Source organism: Filicampus tigris, chromosome 11, assembly GCF_054856515.1.
Source record: "Filicampus tigris isolate MCC_2025a chromosome 11, RoL_Ftig_1.0, whole genome shotgun sequence".
Taxonomy (NCBI): Eukaryota; Metazoa; Chordata; class Actinopteri; order Syngnathiformes; family Syngnathidae; genus Filicampus; species Filicampus tigris.
Genome location: NC_141227.1, coordinates 10,856,371 through 10,874,228, shown reverse-complemented (window position 1 = coordinate 10,874,228; position 17,858 = coordinate 10,856,371). Strand labels below are relative to the sequence as shown.

Here is a 17,858-nt window from a genome sequence, read left to right as displayed (position 1 = left end):
TATAAACAGAAAATAACAAAAATTGTTATGCACCTGGTAGGATCTGTTAAGGTCTTACACCGACTCTGTGTTGATTTGGGCCAATTCTTCAAATATTGCACCTTATCCTTGACTTTAACTTGTCATCATATAGCGTTCCATAGAATCCGCGAGTGCACCCATTATGCATTGCATTTTGATCATGTGATTCGGCAAACCTAATAGCATACAAGCTTGGTCTATAAATGTGTTGAGAACAAAACTGCATGTGCGACCCATAAAAAAAAAAATGAGACTCAAGTTGGCAGACACTGCTGGTAAATGTGGTTTAACCACAAGCTGATGAATCACTGTGATCACTAAAAGTAGTTTTGGGAGCAGTGAATGACATTTCAGCAAGTGGTTTCTCAATTACACATACAGTGGCAAACATCACCCATATCTGATTGCTGATCTTCAGTCAACGGTTGAACAAGAGCAGCCCTATTGTGGGCTACGGTGTCGGCGCGGTCGGGAAGCCTAAGGGGGGAGACACTGGAGATGACGCCAAGAGAGTGTCTGCAACCCTATTACTAAAAGTGTGACTCAGAGCTGCTTTGAGCCTCGGAGGGCACGTTTGACTTCATTTAAACATGGAAGCAACAGGGTCAAACTTAGTGCTAAAAGGCAGTTGAGTTAAGGTATGCCACAGAAATCATAAACTAATTGATATTGTATAGACAATGAATGCCTTGCATATGAGAACACTCATCTTCATGCATGCAATGTAAGTATCAACCCCATGTTTGTATTACATTTGATAAAACTAGTATTGAGTCATGAAATTATGACTTTATTGTATTTATTTTTTTAGCCTTTCCCTCTTTTTCAGCTCAAGAGCGTGATTCTTTAACAAGTCCCTGCCAGCTTCTTTCACATCTGCCAAGGCATTTGTTTTCCCTTTTCCTCCACTCCCCCTAGCGTAGCCACTGAGTACTGCAAAACTCCTATGTATTTTCCAGGGAGCCATAGCAGAGTGGTTGAGGGAGAGAGAGACAGAGAGAGAGACAGAGAGAGAGAGCGAGAGAGAGAGAGACAGACAGACAGACAGAGAGAGACACACACAGAGACACAGAGACAGAAAGAGAGAGACACACACAGAGACACAGAGAGAGACAGAGACACAGAGACAGAGAAAGAGAGAGAGAAAGAGAGAGAGAGAGACACACACAAAGTGAGTGAGAGGAAGGCCTCGCCCCCAAATGACGTCAGCGCTCTATTGGAGCAGGGCTACAGGCAAACATAAGTCCACATTTGTTGTTGGGACCAATCCGTGCGCGCATGTGCTTGTGCAACTTGCAGTGTGTATGTGTGAGGGGACACCCGTAAACATCGTAGTGGTGCTACAGATAAATCTAATTTAGTTCTGGTTCCTTGAGTGAGAGAAACCGTTTTGGGATCTGTATTGAATCCGCACAACTCGGACAGGATTACTTTCCCCCTCCCCAGCCCCTTCCTTGAACCACCTCAGAGGATACCTGTAACTTTTTTGGGGTTGTTTTTTGAGGTAAGTGTTTCTGACTGGTACTATCCAGATGGAGTGCATCTTTTCTCTTTTTTTTTGGGGGGGGGGGGGTGTCTTTCTGACCGAATGACTAAAGTACAGTCACTCACTGCATCTTGATACAAAAACAATTTGCAGTTTATTTCTTTGAATTTACGACCCTTACCCTAATGGAAAACGTGAGGTATACGGCTTTGGTTGTATAGCAGGCTGCAGGCTTTTTTAGCTGGAAGCGACGTCAAAATTACTGAGCGCTCTTTTCTCTCAGCAAACCAAATCAAGCTCGTCCATTTACGCATTGAAACGAAATCAACTTCAACTGGATTTCACGTTTCACTCTACGAAAAAAAAAGGCATTGCACTGCGTGGAGGCAGTGACGAAGAGCCGCATTTGCGCCTCTAACGACAGCCGCTGCCATTCCTGTGGTGCAAACGTGGTGGAGACGCGTTGTCTTTGCGCTGGCCGTTTGAGCTTTTGATCAGTGAATACACAAACTTGATAGGATTAGGAGAGGACAGGCGGAGCGGTTTGAACCCAGCCGGCGCCACGGCTCGTCAAGACATGAGTATGTTGAATTGCAGCGCACATCCCGCAGCGATGCGCACGCAGAGCCAGCTGGACAAACTCCGCTAAATGCGCCTCTGTCGGGACGGCTCCGTGCAGCTCCCACTCACGTTCTGACATCCCACTAAACTTTGACCAACATGTATGGTGGTCGCAATAAATTGGCTTAAACGCACGAATCATTCCACGCGCTTCAGCCACACGCCGCACGTATGTTATAGTTGCTCAACCACATTTATGTACACTGGCTGCTTTGAAATAGAAAAAAAAAAAAATCTCCCACGGATATTTGCAGTAAAATATTGCTCTCAACTGACAACACATTTCCTCCTAAATGCCGCATCCGTGCACTTTCGTGTCCATTCCATTATTGCATGCACATCTTACTGGAAACACCATTGCAGAGACAGCTGTTAATCCAATTTCACTCAGCCTTTATCTTCATGAGACAATAAGGTCATCCGGGCTTAAACGAATTAACAGATATATTACTGTATGAGACGACGTGCTAATTTTACCAACCAGAAAATTGCTTTTGAATGACTGTGAAATGTGCACAAGTTCAATTTTAGTTATTATCCAATTAAGCCACGGTTCAGTGTATTTGATAAAAATAAATTTGGTTCAATATAGACAGGAGGGCAGATGAGTTGTCTTCACTGATGACTGCCTAAGGCTACAGTTCCCAGCCAATTGCTTTCATTTTAGATTAACCACTAACCAGGTCATGATCAAAATATCAGTCTGCATAACATGCCGCATGAATGTATCTGCAAAAGACCACACTAAAACCCTACTTTTAGACATAGCTCGGATTCAGCACTAGAGTATATCATTCCTTATTTTCCTATTCAATTCTCCCACTAAACTATATTTACCATCTATTATGGGACCAGTGACAAACGCAGCTGGGCATTCAAAGACTGTAATAAAACAGCAAGATAACCTTTCGAAGCTACGCGACTGAGGAAAGTAGCGGGGGCCAGGAGAGCAGTTGACAAATCCCTATATTGTAAGTGGGCGCTTGGCCTGTAGGCTAAAATGTGCTCCTCTTTGCAGCTTAGCTTGTCACACACAAGCAGACACACACACTTGCATATGTTTTCACACACATCTTGTGGTGCCTACCACCCCCATGTGGGGAAAAATCATGGCAGCTGCTACAGCTCTCTCCTTTCAGCATGGAACAAAAGAGAAACCCCTGACTGTCCCGGGCCTATACAGGCTTACCCGGCCACCAAAAGTATCATCTGTTCAGCTCATCGCTACAGGAAGCCGTAGCCCTGTTGTATTCTTGTTGTCACTTGTCGTCAATTATTTTTCTTCACTGAATCATAGAATTTAATTTAAATCCCACCTCTGGTTCTCAGAAATTAAGGACTCAAGAGTACACAATCATTTAATACTCTGAATCAATATAAACAGAAAGAAGCTATATGTGACTATTCAGTATTTACCATACGTATAAATCTGAACTTGCTGACAAAATAAACCTAGAGCAACTACAGTCTGTGCTTTCCAATCCGTTACACAACTATTTTAATGGTCCAAAATTAATAAACAACAAAAGATACAAACAACACTTATTTCCCAATGGATAGGTACTGTGGAGCAAAATTAATTTCAGGTCCCATGAATAATTTAGCTAGCCTTTACAACTTCAATGGTCCTTTCTCCCCTAAAAGCATTTTATTATTATTTTTTTTTAAGAAATCTGAAATGCCTCCCTTGTGCAATGTGAAGTTTATCTTGGGGGTACTAGGTCTGGCAAGCTATTATTGCAGACAAATGTATTTGTCCATGTTAAACTTGACTTAACATCCAGCTTTGTGTGATCCATGTTACATCCCATGATTTCGACTGAAAAGTATCACACAAACGCACCCACACACGCACACACACACACACACACACACACACACGTTTAGTTGAATGCTCAATTTAACTTTGGCAGTTCAGACTTAATGAAGCATAAGCCACTTGGCCTGCTTGTCGACGAAACCTCCCGTCTGGTCAGTGGTCCATATTAAAATGATGCGGAAGGATATTTGTTGCAAGAGATGTTTGATTGGCTAGCCCTCAAAACAAATATGTATTAATATAACCTGCAGGGAAAAGTATGTTGTAATGCCATTTTAATTGATTGTCGAATTGCTTGGATGGAGTACTTTTGTACCTAAAGCTCCTCTGCTGAAGTCCAGCATACTTGCCTTGCAGCAAATAATGGAGTGGGGGGAGGGGGGGGGTTGTTTCTCTTTCCTGAAACCCAAAGAGTGCAGAACAAATAAAATGGCCAATAACAGCCACCCAGCAGTCAAGAGAGATTATGCCCTTTATTTAAAAAAAAGGCAGCATTAATGTAGATTTTTTTTAAATAAATCAGAAAAGCATATTTGAATAAATGTAGTAGCTAGGTCTTGCTGAGCTCTCATTACTGACTGAAATGTATACTTTTCAATATGAAGTGAAAACCACCATTTACAACTCAAATGTCTTCATAAAGTGTTGCATTAAAAGCCAAACCAATCAGACCGTTCTCATCCAGCTCTCTAAATGTAGGTTCTAGAAGTTTCATGTCTCCTACACCTTGATTAAAGGTTAGTAGAACTCAGGTCAAGTAATTTTCCGCAGCTTGTATTTGACAACGTATGTGCTGCACAAAAGGACTGTTTATTTATTTATTTATATTTTATTAATTTTTACTAGACAACATTTTATAAATCACAGCTGACCCTAGGTCTGGGCAACCAACTGTAAATGGCTGGGGCCCTGCTTCCTGATTTATCTTTGTGTTTTATAGCACAAGGCAGCTGCCAGCAGGTCACATATAATGACAACTATTGTGTTCAAATGGCAAAACAACATTTTCTTAGGCGAAGGAAATTCTGTTTTTACAAACAAGACTATTCTCAGCTTTTAAAAAGGGGATGAGGTGGGGACAAGGGGTCACGGAGAAGTAGGGGATGACAGGGATGGATGCAACAGCCTTTGTCCTCCACATATGAAATTCAAATGGGCTTGCTAACAATGTGAGCACTGACTGGATCGTCCTTTCATCTAAAGCAGAAAAGCCAGTTCAGCGCCGTCTTTATGTATTTATTTTCAATGAAATGAATTTGAAATAAGTGTGGAAAAGATGTGAAATTCAAAATAATTAAACAGAGTGGACTATGATGCGCATACAGGGCACATCAGTGCCCATTCTGTAAGGGTTGTGATCACCAAACAATAAATGTGTTCTGTTAGCATAAAGTTAGTAAGAAGTCAAGGGTCATGATCAAAGCCAAAAAGGGAAATTGAATAAATGTTGAAATCACGCAAATTTTCAAATCACATCAATTTATCGATAAAAGTAGTTGCATGTATTAATGGAAGAAACATGTTTAAATGTTCCCTCAAAAACATTTAAAACAACTGTACAACTGTTTCTTCATTTTAAAAGATTACAGGTTACTAAGCATGTTTGTCTTTCTTTTTCAGGACAACATTTGAGGTGTGAAAAGTGGCCAACATGAATCCAACTCCAGATTCATGAGGGACGCTTGGCCCAAAACGAGAAGCACATCTCACCGGTTTAGGAGAGAGAACACTGTTCATCCACATCCGGAAGTGGAGCCCAGGATTAATGTATATACAAGTTTGACAAGGGACAAGAGGATTCTGGTTACCTGTATGAGCCGGAGTACACAAGTGAACAGGCCTTGATTGAGCCTGTGGCACAGGGGATTGGCATGGCTCAGACCAGCTTTGTGTCAACTCATCATGCATGCCGGGCCTGACTGCAGAAAGGAGCCTATACTAAAGCCAGCAGGATTGCTGTAACTGGAAAAAAAAACTAATCTACGGTTATGGCTACTGATCTTGACAAATTCAACACCCATTAGGATTTTTAATATTACCTGAGCGAGCGCAGGCTTTGTCACTGAGAGGAGATGCTTATTGAACAGGCTTATCTGCCATGGTGAAGGCAGTGAAGGCATGAGCCTCTGACAACAGAGGAGGTCATCGTCCAAACAAGGATCAGCTCTACAAACACTGACCAGTCAGGATATCACGAGAAAGCCCTCTGAAACAGATTTCTTTTCAGAAAGGATATTAAAAGAAGAAACCCTTGATTGGATTTTTCAGTGATCAGAAAGGATTTACCACCTATCATAAATCAGGTATAGAAACGTTTGTATGCCTTTGCTTCTTTACACTTCACAACTCGACACGAATTTAACTACATGGGGTGAAAGCGTGTGTGAGAGAGAGAGAGTGAGAAAGAGAGCAAGACAGAGTTTTTCTCAAAAAGTAATAGCCATTAGGAATAAAAAAGATCTGTATTAATTGCAACGCGATGGTTCGTATCACACTACAACTCAGCACCCCTGTTGATATTGGGTGTAGTGATAAGAAAAAATATTAAAAAAAGGTCTATTTGCAGTATATGTAGAAAAAAGCTCTAATTTGATGTGGAATGTCTTATAGGACTAAACACTTAAAGCAGTATGTCACTTAGACACTAACTCAACAAACCACAACTGTTTTCTGTTTGGTATGTAGCAATGAAAGGCAGCCATGAGATACAGATGCCTGTGAGACAATCAATGCTAGTAAAACTTCACAGGCCTTGTTTGCAGACAGTTAAAGCAGATCTATGGGGAAGAGATTCAATGTATAGAAGGCTTACTAATTAGTCACTTTTAATACTAGTTTCGTATGTTACATACAGTCATGAATGAGGCCCAATACTAAATTCTATGTACCACCGTATGACTTATCACGTAAGAATAATTGAATCGGATCCTGTACTTAATCTATTAAGTGCTTCAGGCAGCATTCAAACACCAAGCAAATTTAAGAACAGGAATTTGGACCCATCTTAAAGGCCTTTTGCATTAAATGTACTCCTGTGTCTTCTCCCCAGGGGCTCTTGAGTGATTAGACTGCCAGGCAACTCCGCTTCAAGATGGTACGTCAGTGCAAGGCCTTTATTCTGTCCCTCATCAGGGTTGGACTGCTGCTGGGCCTTGCTAACCCACTGGTGACCTCTGCCTCATGTCCCTCTGCCTGCCGCTGTGATGGGACCTTCATCTACTGTAATGACCGTGGCCTGACTTCCATCCCTACTGGTTTACCCCTGGATGCAACAGTGCTCTTCCTGCAAAACAATCGCATAAAGAGCTCAGGAATTCCTGCAGAGCTCAGCAGGCTCACAAATGTGGAGAAGATCTACCTTTACTGCAACAATCTAGATGAGTTCCCCACTAACCTTCCTCTTGGGCTGAAAGAGCTCCATCTCCAGGAGAACAACATTCGAATGATTACGCACGCAACTTTAGCCCAGATTCCTTACATTGAGGAACTCCACCTGGACGACAACTCTGTGTCAGCGGTCAGCATCGAAGAGGGGGCCTTTAGGGACAGCAGTCACCTTAGATTGCTTTTCCTCTCCAGGAACCACTTAAGTACCATCCCCTCAGGCCTACCCATGAGCATTGAGGAGTTGCGCTTTGAAGACAACCGAATCTCATCGATATCTGAACAGTCGCTGCAAGATCTCATCAACCTGAAGCGACTAATATTGGATGGAAATCTGCTCAATAACCGTGGAATTGGAGAGATGGCCTTCATCAATCTGATTAACCTGACTGAGCTGTCGCTAGTGAGGAACTCGCTGACCTCACCACCAGCTAACCTGCCAGGCACAAGTTTGGAGAAGCTGCAGCTACAAGATAATCACATTAATAGGGTCCCACCTGGGGCTTTCGCTTTCCTTAGGCAACTTTACCGCTTGGACCTCTCTGGCAACAACCTGAGTAGCCTCCCACAAGGGGTATTTGAAGATCTGGACAATCTCACACAGCTTTTGCTACGCAACAACCCCTGGCAATGCACTTGCAGGATGAAATGGGTGCGTGACTGGCTCCGGTCATTACCGACAAAAGTAAACGTACGGGGATTCATGTGCCAGGGCCCTGATAAGGTAAAAGGCATGGCTCTCAAAGACTTAACTACAGACATGTTTGACTGCACAGATTTAGAATTTATTCCCACATATGAGACAAGCACAGTCTCCAACGCTTGGCGCCCCTCACAGCCACAGTGGCCCTCATTTGTGACTAAAAGGCCTGGAGCAAAAGGCCCAAATATGGGCAAAAATTACCACGGCACCACGATTTCATCAGGCAGAAAGATCATCACAATTAGCGTGAAGTCAAGTAGTGCAGATACAGTTCACATATCCTGGAGGGTATCACAACCCATGACTGCCCTTCGACTCAGCTGGCTGAAGTTGGGACACAGCCCTGCATTTGGTTCCATCACTGAAACAATTGTACAGGGGGAGAAGACGGAGTACCTGCTCACTGCGCTGGAGCCAGAGTCTTCCTACAGGATATGTATGGTTCCCATGGAGACCAGCAATATCTACCTATCAGACGAAACCCCCGTGTGCATAGAAACGGAGACTGGCTCTCATAAATCGTATAACCCAACCACAACTTTAAACAGAGAGCAGGAGAAAGAGCCTTACAAAAATTCAAGTCTGCCTTTGGCTGCCATCATTGGAGGGGCTGTTGCACTTTTGGCAATAATCATGTTGGCATTGGTCTGCTGGTACGTCCACAGAAATGGATCACTTTTTTCCAGGAACTGCACCTACAATAAAGGCCGTCGGAGAAAGGATGACTATGCCGAAGCTGGCACTAAGAAGGACAACTCAATTCTAGAAATAAGAGAGACTTCTTTTCAAATGATACCTATAAATCAGCTTCCTGTGTCCAAGGAGGAGTTTGTGATACACACAATTTTTCCACCTAATGGCCTGAGTTTATACAAGAGCCCACACAACGAGAACAATATTAACAACAGGAGCTACAGAGACAGTGGAATACCAGATTCAGACTATTCCCATTCATGATATTGCACACAGACATTCATGATGAAAATGTGTTGTGAACAGAGTGGCAAGACTTTTACAAAACACTGGATCTATAGGACTAAGGGAGCAATGTTATGTACATTTGCCATATAATTTATATTTAAGGACATTTTATGAAAACTGAGAACGTTCCACCTGCAGGCCCTCACTGAACCAGTGGGTGTAGTACTGCAATTATATTTTAGGGATTTGTAGTAATTTGTACTGTATTTCCTTGGCTTAAAATGATCGACCAACTAAAAAGAAACTCTGTGTTCTGAGATATGATGACTTGTCAACTGTGAAAGTGGGTTTTCATTGCTGTGTTGAACAATCAGACTTTAGAAAGCATTGTTGTACAAGCACAGGTCATTGTTTTCACTTTGTGGCTGTCTGAAAAACAAAGGCAGAAATTGTCATATACTAAGGTACAGTTGATCAATAAAAATAACAAATCAGACATGTTGCCCTCTTACGAAAAATAAACAGCAACGAGCTGTCTCATGTACTACTGATAAATAATATTGTTCTAGTTTTCATGATACAAATCACTTCAGATGATGTGCCATGCTTTATTTCTTAGGTGTGTACCTTCTGCAAGTTTGAAACACAGCAGAACAACCCTAGCAGGACTCTCGTTTACTTTTTTTCTGATGGGATTGTAGGCCACAGCACAGGGCAGATAAAGCACATCAACTTTAAGGGGACTTTGCTCCTCAAAACAAAAAGACTGGACAGGCTGACACAGGACCCCACACGATCGCTATTTGTACAAACCAACAATGGCCAAATGACAACGGTGGCATTCTTCAGTACCGTGTACCCTACGTCATTCAAGTCAAAAGGCCAAAAATACATGATTGTTCAAATGATCCAAGTGTTAGCAGTTCCTTAACATAACTACTATTTTGTATTTTCAAAGTGAACACATTTTTGTTGCCACAATTTGAAATTATCTGTTCTTCATGTTTAAAAAAACCAAAGTGCATTGTATGCCCTTTGGCCAGTCTTGTATGTGCCTTGATCCAATGCTTATTGTATTTAGCTTTTTAAGGAACCAGTGACTTTTTTCATACACACTTGAATATGAAAAGTATTGGTCATATTACAGAATAAAAGAAATATGAACAAAAAAAATAACACTGATTTCTTTATTACCTACACTCCACCTTGACAACAGTTTTTTTTTGTTTAAATTCAAAAATATACCTATTTTAAACAAAATCATACAAGTTGTGTTTTCACCTTGATTTTGCCCACACAGTACTAACAGCTCAAAAATATATTTACCGTACATGGCAGATCTGCAGCTCACTTCAGAAACATTAAGTACTTCGTTTAATGATAAGAATAACAAAACAGAATTTGCCTTTTTAGCTTGTATTGGAAAAAATAAATTACTTTCCATATCAAGCTGTATGGACAAGAATATGATGTTTTTTGATTTGGTTTTACCATTTCCAATTTACAATGTAACTACTCGAACATACATACATATTGTATATTCACTACTAAGTTCACACAAAAGAAACACTTAAATTTGCTATTAATGCAGGACACACTCTAAAGAGGCCAACAACCTCTTTGAAAGTGAGAGCCATTTCTTGTGGACTGAGTAATTCAAAGGGCTACCAGTTTGATAAAACACTTGAAATAAATTTGTAACATTCTTTTGGCGGTAAATCATCCCATCATAAGAGCACCCGCTAGCTTTTGTAGAAAAATGCTACAATGTCATAACGAATGCGCTACAATACTGACCTACCTATACTAGTTTAAATGTTTAAATAATTACCCAAGTCATTTTTGATCATTTCCAGAAAACAAATAATTCAACAAATAAAAACAGATGCAGATTTTTATGAGCTCTGTGACTAACAAGCTACATACAAAAAACATTTTTTCGCTGGCATATTGCTGTTTTTTTGTTTTTATTTATTGATGTTGTAATAGTAAATTGAAAATGTCTGAGACATTTAATTTATCTTATGATAGCGTAATTTCCAAATTTGCCCCAATGCAAGGGTAATTCAAAACACAACAGCAACAACAACAAAAAAACAATTTTCAGAAAAAGGCCTGCAGGCTACTCATGTGGTCTATGGTGGCTACCCGGTGCACCATGTTGGTGACCCCTACTCTAAAGTACTTTATGTTATGAAAATGTTTGTGAAGTAACTTTATTGATGAAAAGTTGTGTATACTTGGCCCGACCATTTTAATTTTAATAGGGTTCTATATGAATGATGGCAATGGGTATTTTTTTTTCCTTGTCAAGCATCTAACTTTACTGTGTTGTTGTAAAAACTAACAATATTCTACAAAAAACATTTGTAAAAAGAAATAAATGAATTAATTCTAAAAATTTTAAGATTATTTTTGTTTTCACTTATACTGAAAACTGTAACATGTCTCTCACACTTAATAGCCCATCTTCTTATTAAGAGCATCTTAAGACCAACAATTCCATTAGCTTGAACAATACTCTTTCATCTGTTATTAATGGGTCTTTTTGTTTGAGTAAATAATTTAGATGGGTTTGACAAATATATGCCAGCAACCTCAATGCTCTGAAAATGAGCAAACCACTCTGGCAAATTCCTACCGCTTTGTGATAAACGACAAATAAGACAAACGGTGAAAGGAGCAGCTTTGTGTAACTTGCATGAACGCGCATGAAGCAAAATTGATGAACCAGACTGATGATCACCCCGTGTGACCTCACTTATCATTGGTGACCCATGACCTGATCTGATCAGTCACTTTAAACAATTCCTTAAATCACTCCCATGCCATCTGAGGCCAGACAAGGCTGGAGACAAAACAAAATGTGACATGCATTTGTCTCCTCGTGTGTGACACAGTGCAGACAACAGTTTGGCTTTTATGTACCGAATGATCAGCACTAATGGTGCAGCTGTGGTGTTTGCACCAGGGTGCTACTATTCATTTTGCAAGGTGCTGGTCAAGGCAGACGGTCACATTTGCATTCCTATAGATGCTGGTATCAAAGCATCACTGCATGACCCCTCCGTGACCAATAGCACTGGTTGTTCTCCAATAGTACTAATAACATACAGTAAGTTCAGGCTGTGAGAGCCTGTTACCTTTATAAGAGCTATCGGAGTGAACTCACAGGACCTCAAGAAACAAATAAAGGCTATCAGTCAGGATCTGACAAGAAAATTACCAGGGTAGCCATGATCCACATTAAGAATCATGACATGATACTGCATACTTTTTAACTCATGAAGCTAAACAGATAGTATCAAAACAACTGGCTTCATCGGACAAGAATGCAATATTATATGCAAAATTGAGTGGATGACTGGTCAATCCAGCTTGCCTCACGGAAATCCGCAATTTTAGGGCTGTAAAACACGTCTCAAATGTTTTGTTTGGTACACCTAAACATACTGAACATCACATTGGTCACATGCACATTTACCGAAAGTTATAATCACAATACTACTGCAATATGCTGGCAAACTGACATATTTAGTGATGGGGAGACATCTTCCAAACAACCAAAGTGATCCCATGGTTTATTAGAGATTAGGTTTACAATTTAAAGACAACATTGTGATAAAAACCTCAAACAGTACAGTTTGCATATGTGAGTGACAAATATTTGATGTGTCAAAAATAAAAGATAACTTCTTCATAGGTGCACCTTGTTTACACAAATGATCAAGACAAACAACGTCTCCTCCCACCATCATACATCCTCTCAAGATTGAAACTGGACTTTGTCACTCTTAGTCACCAGACCTAGCAGTAAAAGAACAGAGTGGCCATTGAGAGATGCCAGTGAGTGATGTGTTACTGTGTCGAGGACTTGTCCTCTCTTCTCTGGCTCTGACCAGCTTGCCCCGCCCCTTCCCTAAAGCCAGAAGGCTCTCCATCACTTTACCCAGTGACCTGAAACCACAGGGCCAAAAAAACCTAAGCAGAACCTCCGTCATCATAATGAATCCAATTTTATGCTTGAGAGCACAAGGCCCCCACATACATCCATTGCAACTGTAAATTATTTGACATTAATACTAATTAACAAGAGCCGTCACTATGAAGACTGTGCCTCTGTAAAGGAAGAAAACTCTGCACATTTAAAGCACTTTATGAAGAAGACAGATTGCACTCTGAAATACAAGAGCCACTCTCATTTAAAGCAAACTATCAAAAACAAAAGCAAGGAGGTGGATTCATAATCTATTACACTATGAAGTATACACGATATTTTATGAAAATATCCATATAATTGACTCTACTCAATAGAAACCATTAATTTCTGTCCCCCATTAAGTGGTTTAAATGATCCTGTAAAAGGCCATACATCTTCCGATGCCCTTTATGAGATCACCACCACATCCCCCTCACATCTTAATCGACCTTGCATCTCATTCTGCCTCCATTTCTGATGGAGTGGAACATTTGTTTCATTGCTAAAGGTTTGAGGGGTCCAAACTCTCAACTACTCCTCAGAGTAGATCTACATCTCAGCAGTGGGAGGCCAAGGCACCTCTTCAATCTCTTCCTCTCATTTGTGTTCAGCATCTTTAAATACTGGTGTAGGATCCGCATACCAAGGTGGCTCCATTTATACAAACACTAAAATAAACAAAACACTGATAGCTGATAATTAAAGAAAACATGGCAAGCTAACCACAAAAACGACACTGTCTGCCAAGTAAATTTGCAGTAAAAAGATGGGTTTAAATAAATTAAATGGTGTATAACTATATTATTACAATATACAGAGACGTTTGATCTCCAGCTCAAGAGCGATTTCTTCCATTAGCTTTATGGAGTATGAAGATAGTGTGACCTAAAAACAGAAGCATAAAGACCAACAAGGCACTCCACACAAGTCTGAAGATTGATGTTTGTGCAAATGTTGCAATAGTAGGCAACTCTCAAAGTACTGCACATTTCATAACGACAGCGTCTTTTTGTATTGCAAATACAACTCCCCGATTACCGGCGCAGAGGAAGGATTAAGGTACATCCAATACCTTGTTTTTCCTACTGTTCTATGATTATCACAGAGAAGCTAATTCAATCAACATAAGTTATCAATTCAAATAATTCTAAACATCATCATAGTTGCACTACTGGGATACAACCCTCTCTTACAACAAAACAGGCAACTATAAAAAATAAAATAAAAAGATAAAAAACAACCCCAAGGATTTGTGTAAACAACATTGCCACTATTTTCACAACACGGGGTGGTATAATGAAAGACAATTTGATAAAAAAAGAAAAACATTCATTATCATATGATACAAACGATGACATTCTGAAAAGCAGTTAGAATCTTGAGGAACAAGGTTTCAATATACTTACTAATCACCAACAGGAGTCTCAATTACTCAACTAATCAGCTCATATGTAAATCGTGGCGTATTGCACCAGCAAGCAACCGCTCTTATATAACCATTATCTTACAGCTTGAATTCTCTAAGGTATGTCCTAATTAATAAACAATTAAGACGATAGTACCAGAATTCCGGACATGTTTATAAATGGCGTAACTTAAATTGAAGGTGATAATGTGGCCTTAAAATTATTAGCTGCAAATGTATCATGCATTTTCAAAATGGAACAAAAAACTATACACTACGCAGAGTTGCACTACTACTACGAAAATATCTATGAATACAAAAAGAAAGGCTTTGATTAATGTAGAAGGTAGTGAAGTCAGATGAGCAAATTAGGAAAATGCACTGTGCTAAATGAAACTAAAATAAACACTTGTTTTATTTTATTTTATTTTATTCATTTTGGATTTAACCTTTATCCAAAACCTTTTGTTTTGCTTCACTGGTATGCATAATTTGATCTACACAATCAAAATGTGGTATGCACCTGTAATGGGGAAAAAAAAAAATAGGAGTAACATTTTTGCACCGTTAATTAGCATATTGTAACAAACTACTAAGGTTATGTGTTTTATTGTTGTGTGTTGCTGTTGAGAGCTTGTGGCAAATATGTCATGTTGTGTTACTTTGACTGCTGCTAAGTCTGAGTTCATAAATGCAACATTCTGTGCATAGTTGTGAGTGACTGTGAGGGAGCGCCTGTTCGATGTCAAGCACGGGTATACAAAAAACTGTTCTTGGGTTGTTAATAAAAATGATTTCACTGACTAATTCCACTATAATCAATAGTAGACACAACAATATGTTAGCATAACAAACAGGACATTGTGTTACAAAACGGGCACGGTAGCCTGTTGTGCTAATGCAAGCTTCCAGACAAGACTGTCCCCATGTCAGAAATAAATTGGACATCAGCCACAATGTGCTTCCTTTTTAGATGCTTGTTTATCACCACCGTGCGGCCGTGAAAGGGAGGTTTGCATTGTATTACGTATTTGTGGCGAAATGTACCTGAACTTTTGGACTCTGTTGCTAACACTGTTAGCCATGACACCGCATAACCTGTTTACATCACGGATTTAAAACTACTGCGCATGTGCGTTACAGCCAAGGTTTACAGCCAGTGGGAAAAGTGTGAGACAAGGCAGATTTGACAGAAAAGGTGCCAATTAAATATTAATAAACGACTCAGTTGATGATTTTGATCATCGACATCGTCGTGACTAGTCGACTAATCTTGGCAGCCCGATTATGAAGATATAAACCAATGGGAACTCTAATCAATCTATTGCCAAATTCAGCATAAATCCAAGGAAGATAAAAAAAAAAACAACTGAAAAGTGAGCCTAGGTGAGTCCTTGTAAACTGTGAATTGCTCTCACAGTCTACAAGCTTGAGTTTGGTTAACATCTCTTGAAGACAGTTAGTGGCACAGGCAGTGGAGAGTTTACAGCATATTAACACAGTTAGTGGGCCGCCTCACACTCCAGGGCGTAGATAAGTGATGGCGGTGTGATCCCAGGCACCATGAAAATTATGGACACCACACTTCAAGCAGGTTGGGAGAATTCACTTGAATGGAGTCACACAAATGGAAAGAAAATCTTCAGAGAAACTTTGTGGGAGAGGAAGAACGGTCAGGGGTGATGGTAGGGGTGGTGGTGGTATGTAGGATTAATTAAAACCTGGAGTCACTGGTGCGCCTGTGACACGCAGTCACACGATTACAATCTCTGTGTGAGAAGAATCTGCTCCCACAAGTCATTTCCTTTCCCATTGAGGGGAGCTAAATGGGACGGGGTCTACAGAGAAAGGCAACTTCTTGAAGCCAAGAACCCAGAAAGGAAGGGATGAGGAATGAGGTGAAGAATGAATACTTAAACTTTTGAATAGGAGTGTAATGAATTCATTTCAACTCAGTGATGTACTCAGACCATTGAGGGGTCAAATGATCTAAGCCACTGTAATCCTAAGCTTGTGCTGTTTAAAAGTAAAAATGATGTGTGTGTCTATAAATACTATGGCACACAACACTCGGCTTAAACTAACATCTGGCAATGTCCCTGCATCCAGCTATCCACTTTTTTCTTGGGATCCTTAGTAATACAGTAATACCCTTTTTGCCCTGACAATATACTGTACTGAAGCAATTATAAGATCACATGAAACATGAGAATTTAAGAATATAGTAATAGCATGGACATGAATAAAGAGCAAGGATTATTGAAAATGCATCATCTCCTTAAAGATCATGCTTTATTGTAAACAAATTACAGCTGTTATACAATTTGCATTCAAGAAAAAAAAAAAAAAAAAAAAAAAATCAAACATTAACTGCCAGAGGCAATTGCAAAAGGTACAGTATATAATTCCAGTTTGTCAACTAGATCCACACCCCCCCCCAAAAAAAAAAAAATCATGAAACAATGTCCAAATGTATGAATACTGCACCACTGTACACTGTATATGTGCTGTACTTGAAATATTGACAATTTGGTGTATGGACATTTATGAATACTGCACCACTGTACACTGTATATGTGCTGTACTTGAAATATTGACAATTTGGTGTATGGACATTGTTTCATGATTTTTTTTTTTGGGGGGGTAGAAGAACCCAATTTATGTATTAGAAAAATAGTATTAAAAATAAATGTTAAATTGTTAAAAATTGACATGTGACTGATATACAGATTAACATTTATTACAACAGACACCAAAGTACCGAAAATTGTTACCATTGAGTACCGATTATTACCGTCTTCTGGTACTAGCAATCGTTACTGTACCAATTACCCGGGAGGGGTGGCAGTAGGGTTCGGGTGGAGGGGGGGTGCATACATTTCAGGAAATTAGATTTTTCTCACTTTAAGTCATGCATTATATTCACTATAGTGAACTGTATGAACAATGGCAGCAAAGGTAAGAAGGTGACTCTGGTCATTCTAACTTGACGTAATTCTGAATTTTTAAAACGGCAGATTGATAAGGAAGATACGGGTGAAGAAAGCAATAAGATATGCTAGTGAACATTCTCATTTAGCCAGATGAATTCAGCCTCAGGGCAAATCGGACTTGTGGCTGTTCTATGACAACCAGAACAGACCAGATACAAATCAAATCCTTTCAACTCCTGATAACTCTGACACGGAGGATCACAATTTGGCAAAAAATATATTTCAACCAGAAGAATAAACTAAAATTATATCTTTATTGTTTGAAACGCTAAATCTAAAAGACTGTGTGTGTATGCGTGTGTGTGAAGGGGGGGGGGGGGGGGTTCATAATAGAGCTTTTCCAGTTCAGGAAATGTTGGGCGGGCACTTTTCCCTTCAATTTTCATAGATGACACTGGCAAGAGACCTAATTGACAGAGAAGATAAACGTGAACATAATGTGGTAATGCAATAAGGAGATGCCAGGAAAGGCACATTGAGCAAATTATGCAACTATTAGACGGCTTTGACTGCATTTGATGCAGAG

The 17,858-nt window shown here is 39.9% G+C and overlaps 2 protein-coding genes across 6 annotated transcripts in view; one reads left to right on the top strand and one right to left on the bottom strand.

Annotated features, from left to right (window-relative positions):
- The window catches only part of macrod2 (mono-ADP ribosylhydrolase 2), a 392,053-nt gene that overhangs the window by 333,874 nt on the left and 40,321 nt on the right, over positions 1-17,858 (bottom strand). The window lies entirely within an intron of this gene.
- On the top strand, positions 1,247-10,144 carry flrt3 (fibronectin leucine rich transmembrane 3). Its single transcript, XM_086045920.1, has 3 exons — positions 1,247-1,525; positions 5,568-6,250; positions 6,997-10,144. The coding sequence occupies exon 3, from the start codon at positions 7,039-7,041 to the stop codon at positions 8,989-8,991; it is 1,953 nt and encodes a 650-aa protein (XP_085902046.1). The 5' UTR covers positions 1,247-1,525; positions 5,568-6,250; positions 6,997-7,038; the 3' UTR covers positions 8,992-10,144.

Bases quoted from the DNA above. Each gene is read 5' to 3' on its own strand.
- flrt3 (XM_086045920.1), top strand. From the start codon at position 7,039: ATGGTACGTCAGTGCAAGGCCTTTATTCTGTCCCTCATCAGGGTTGGA.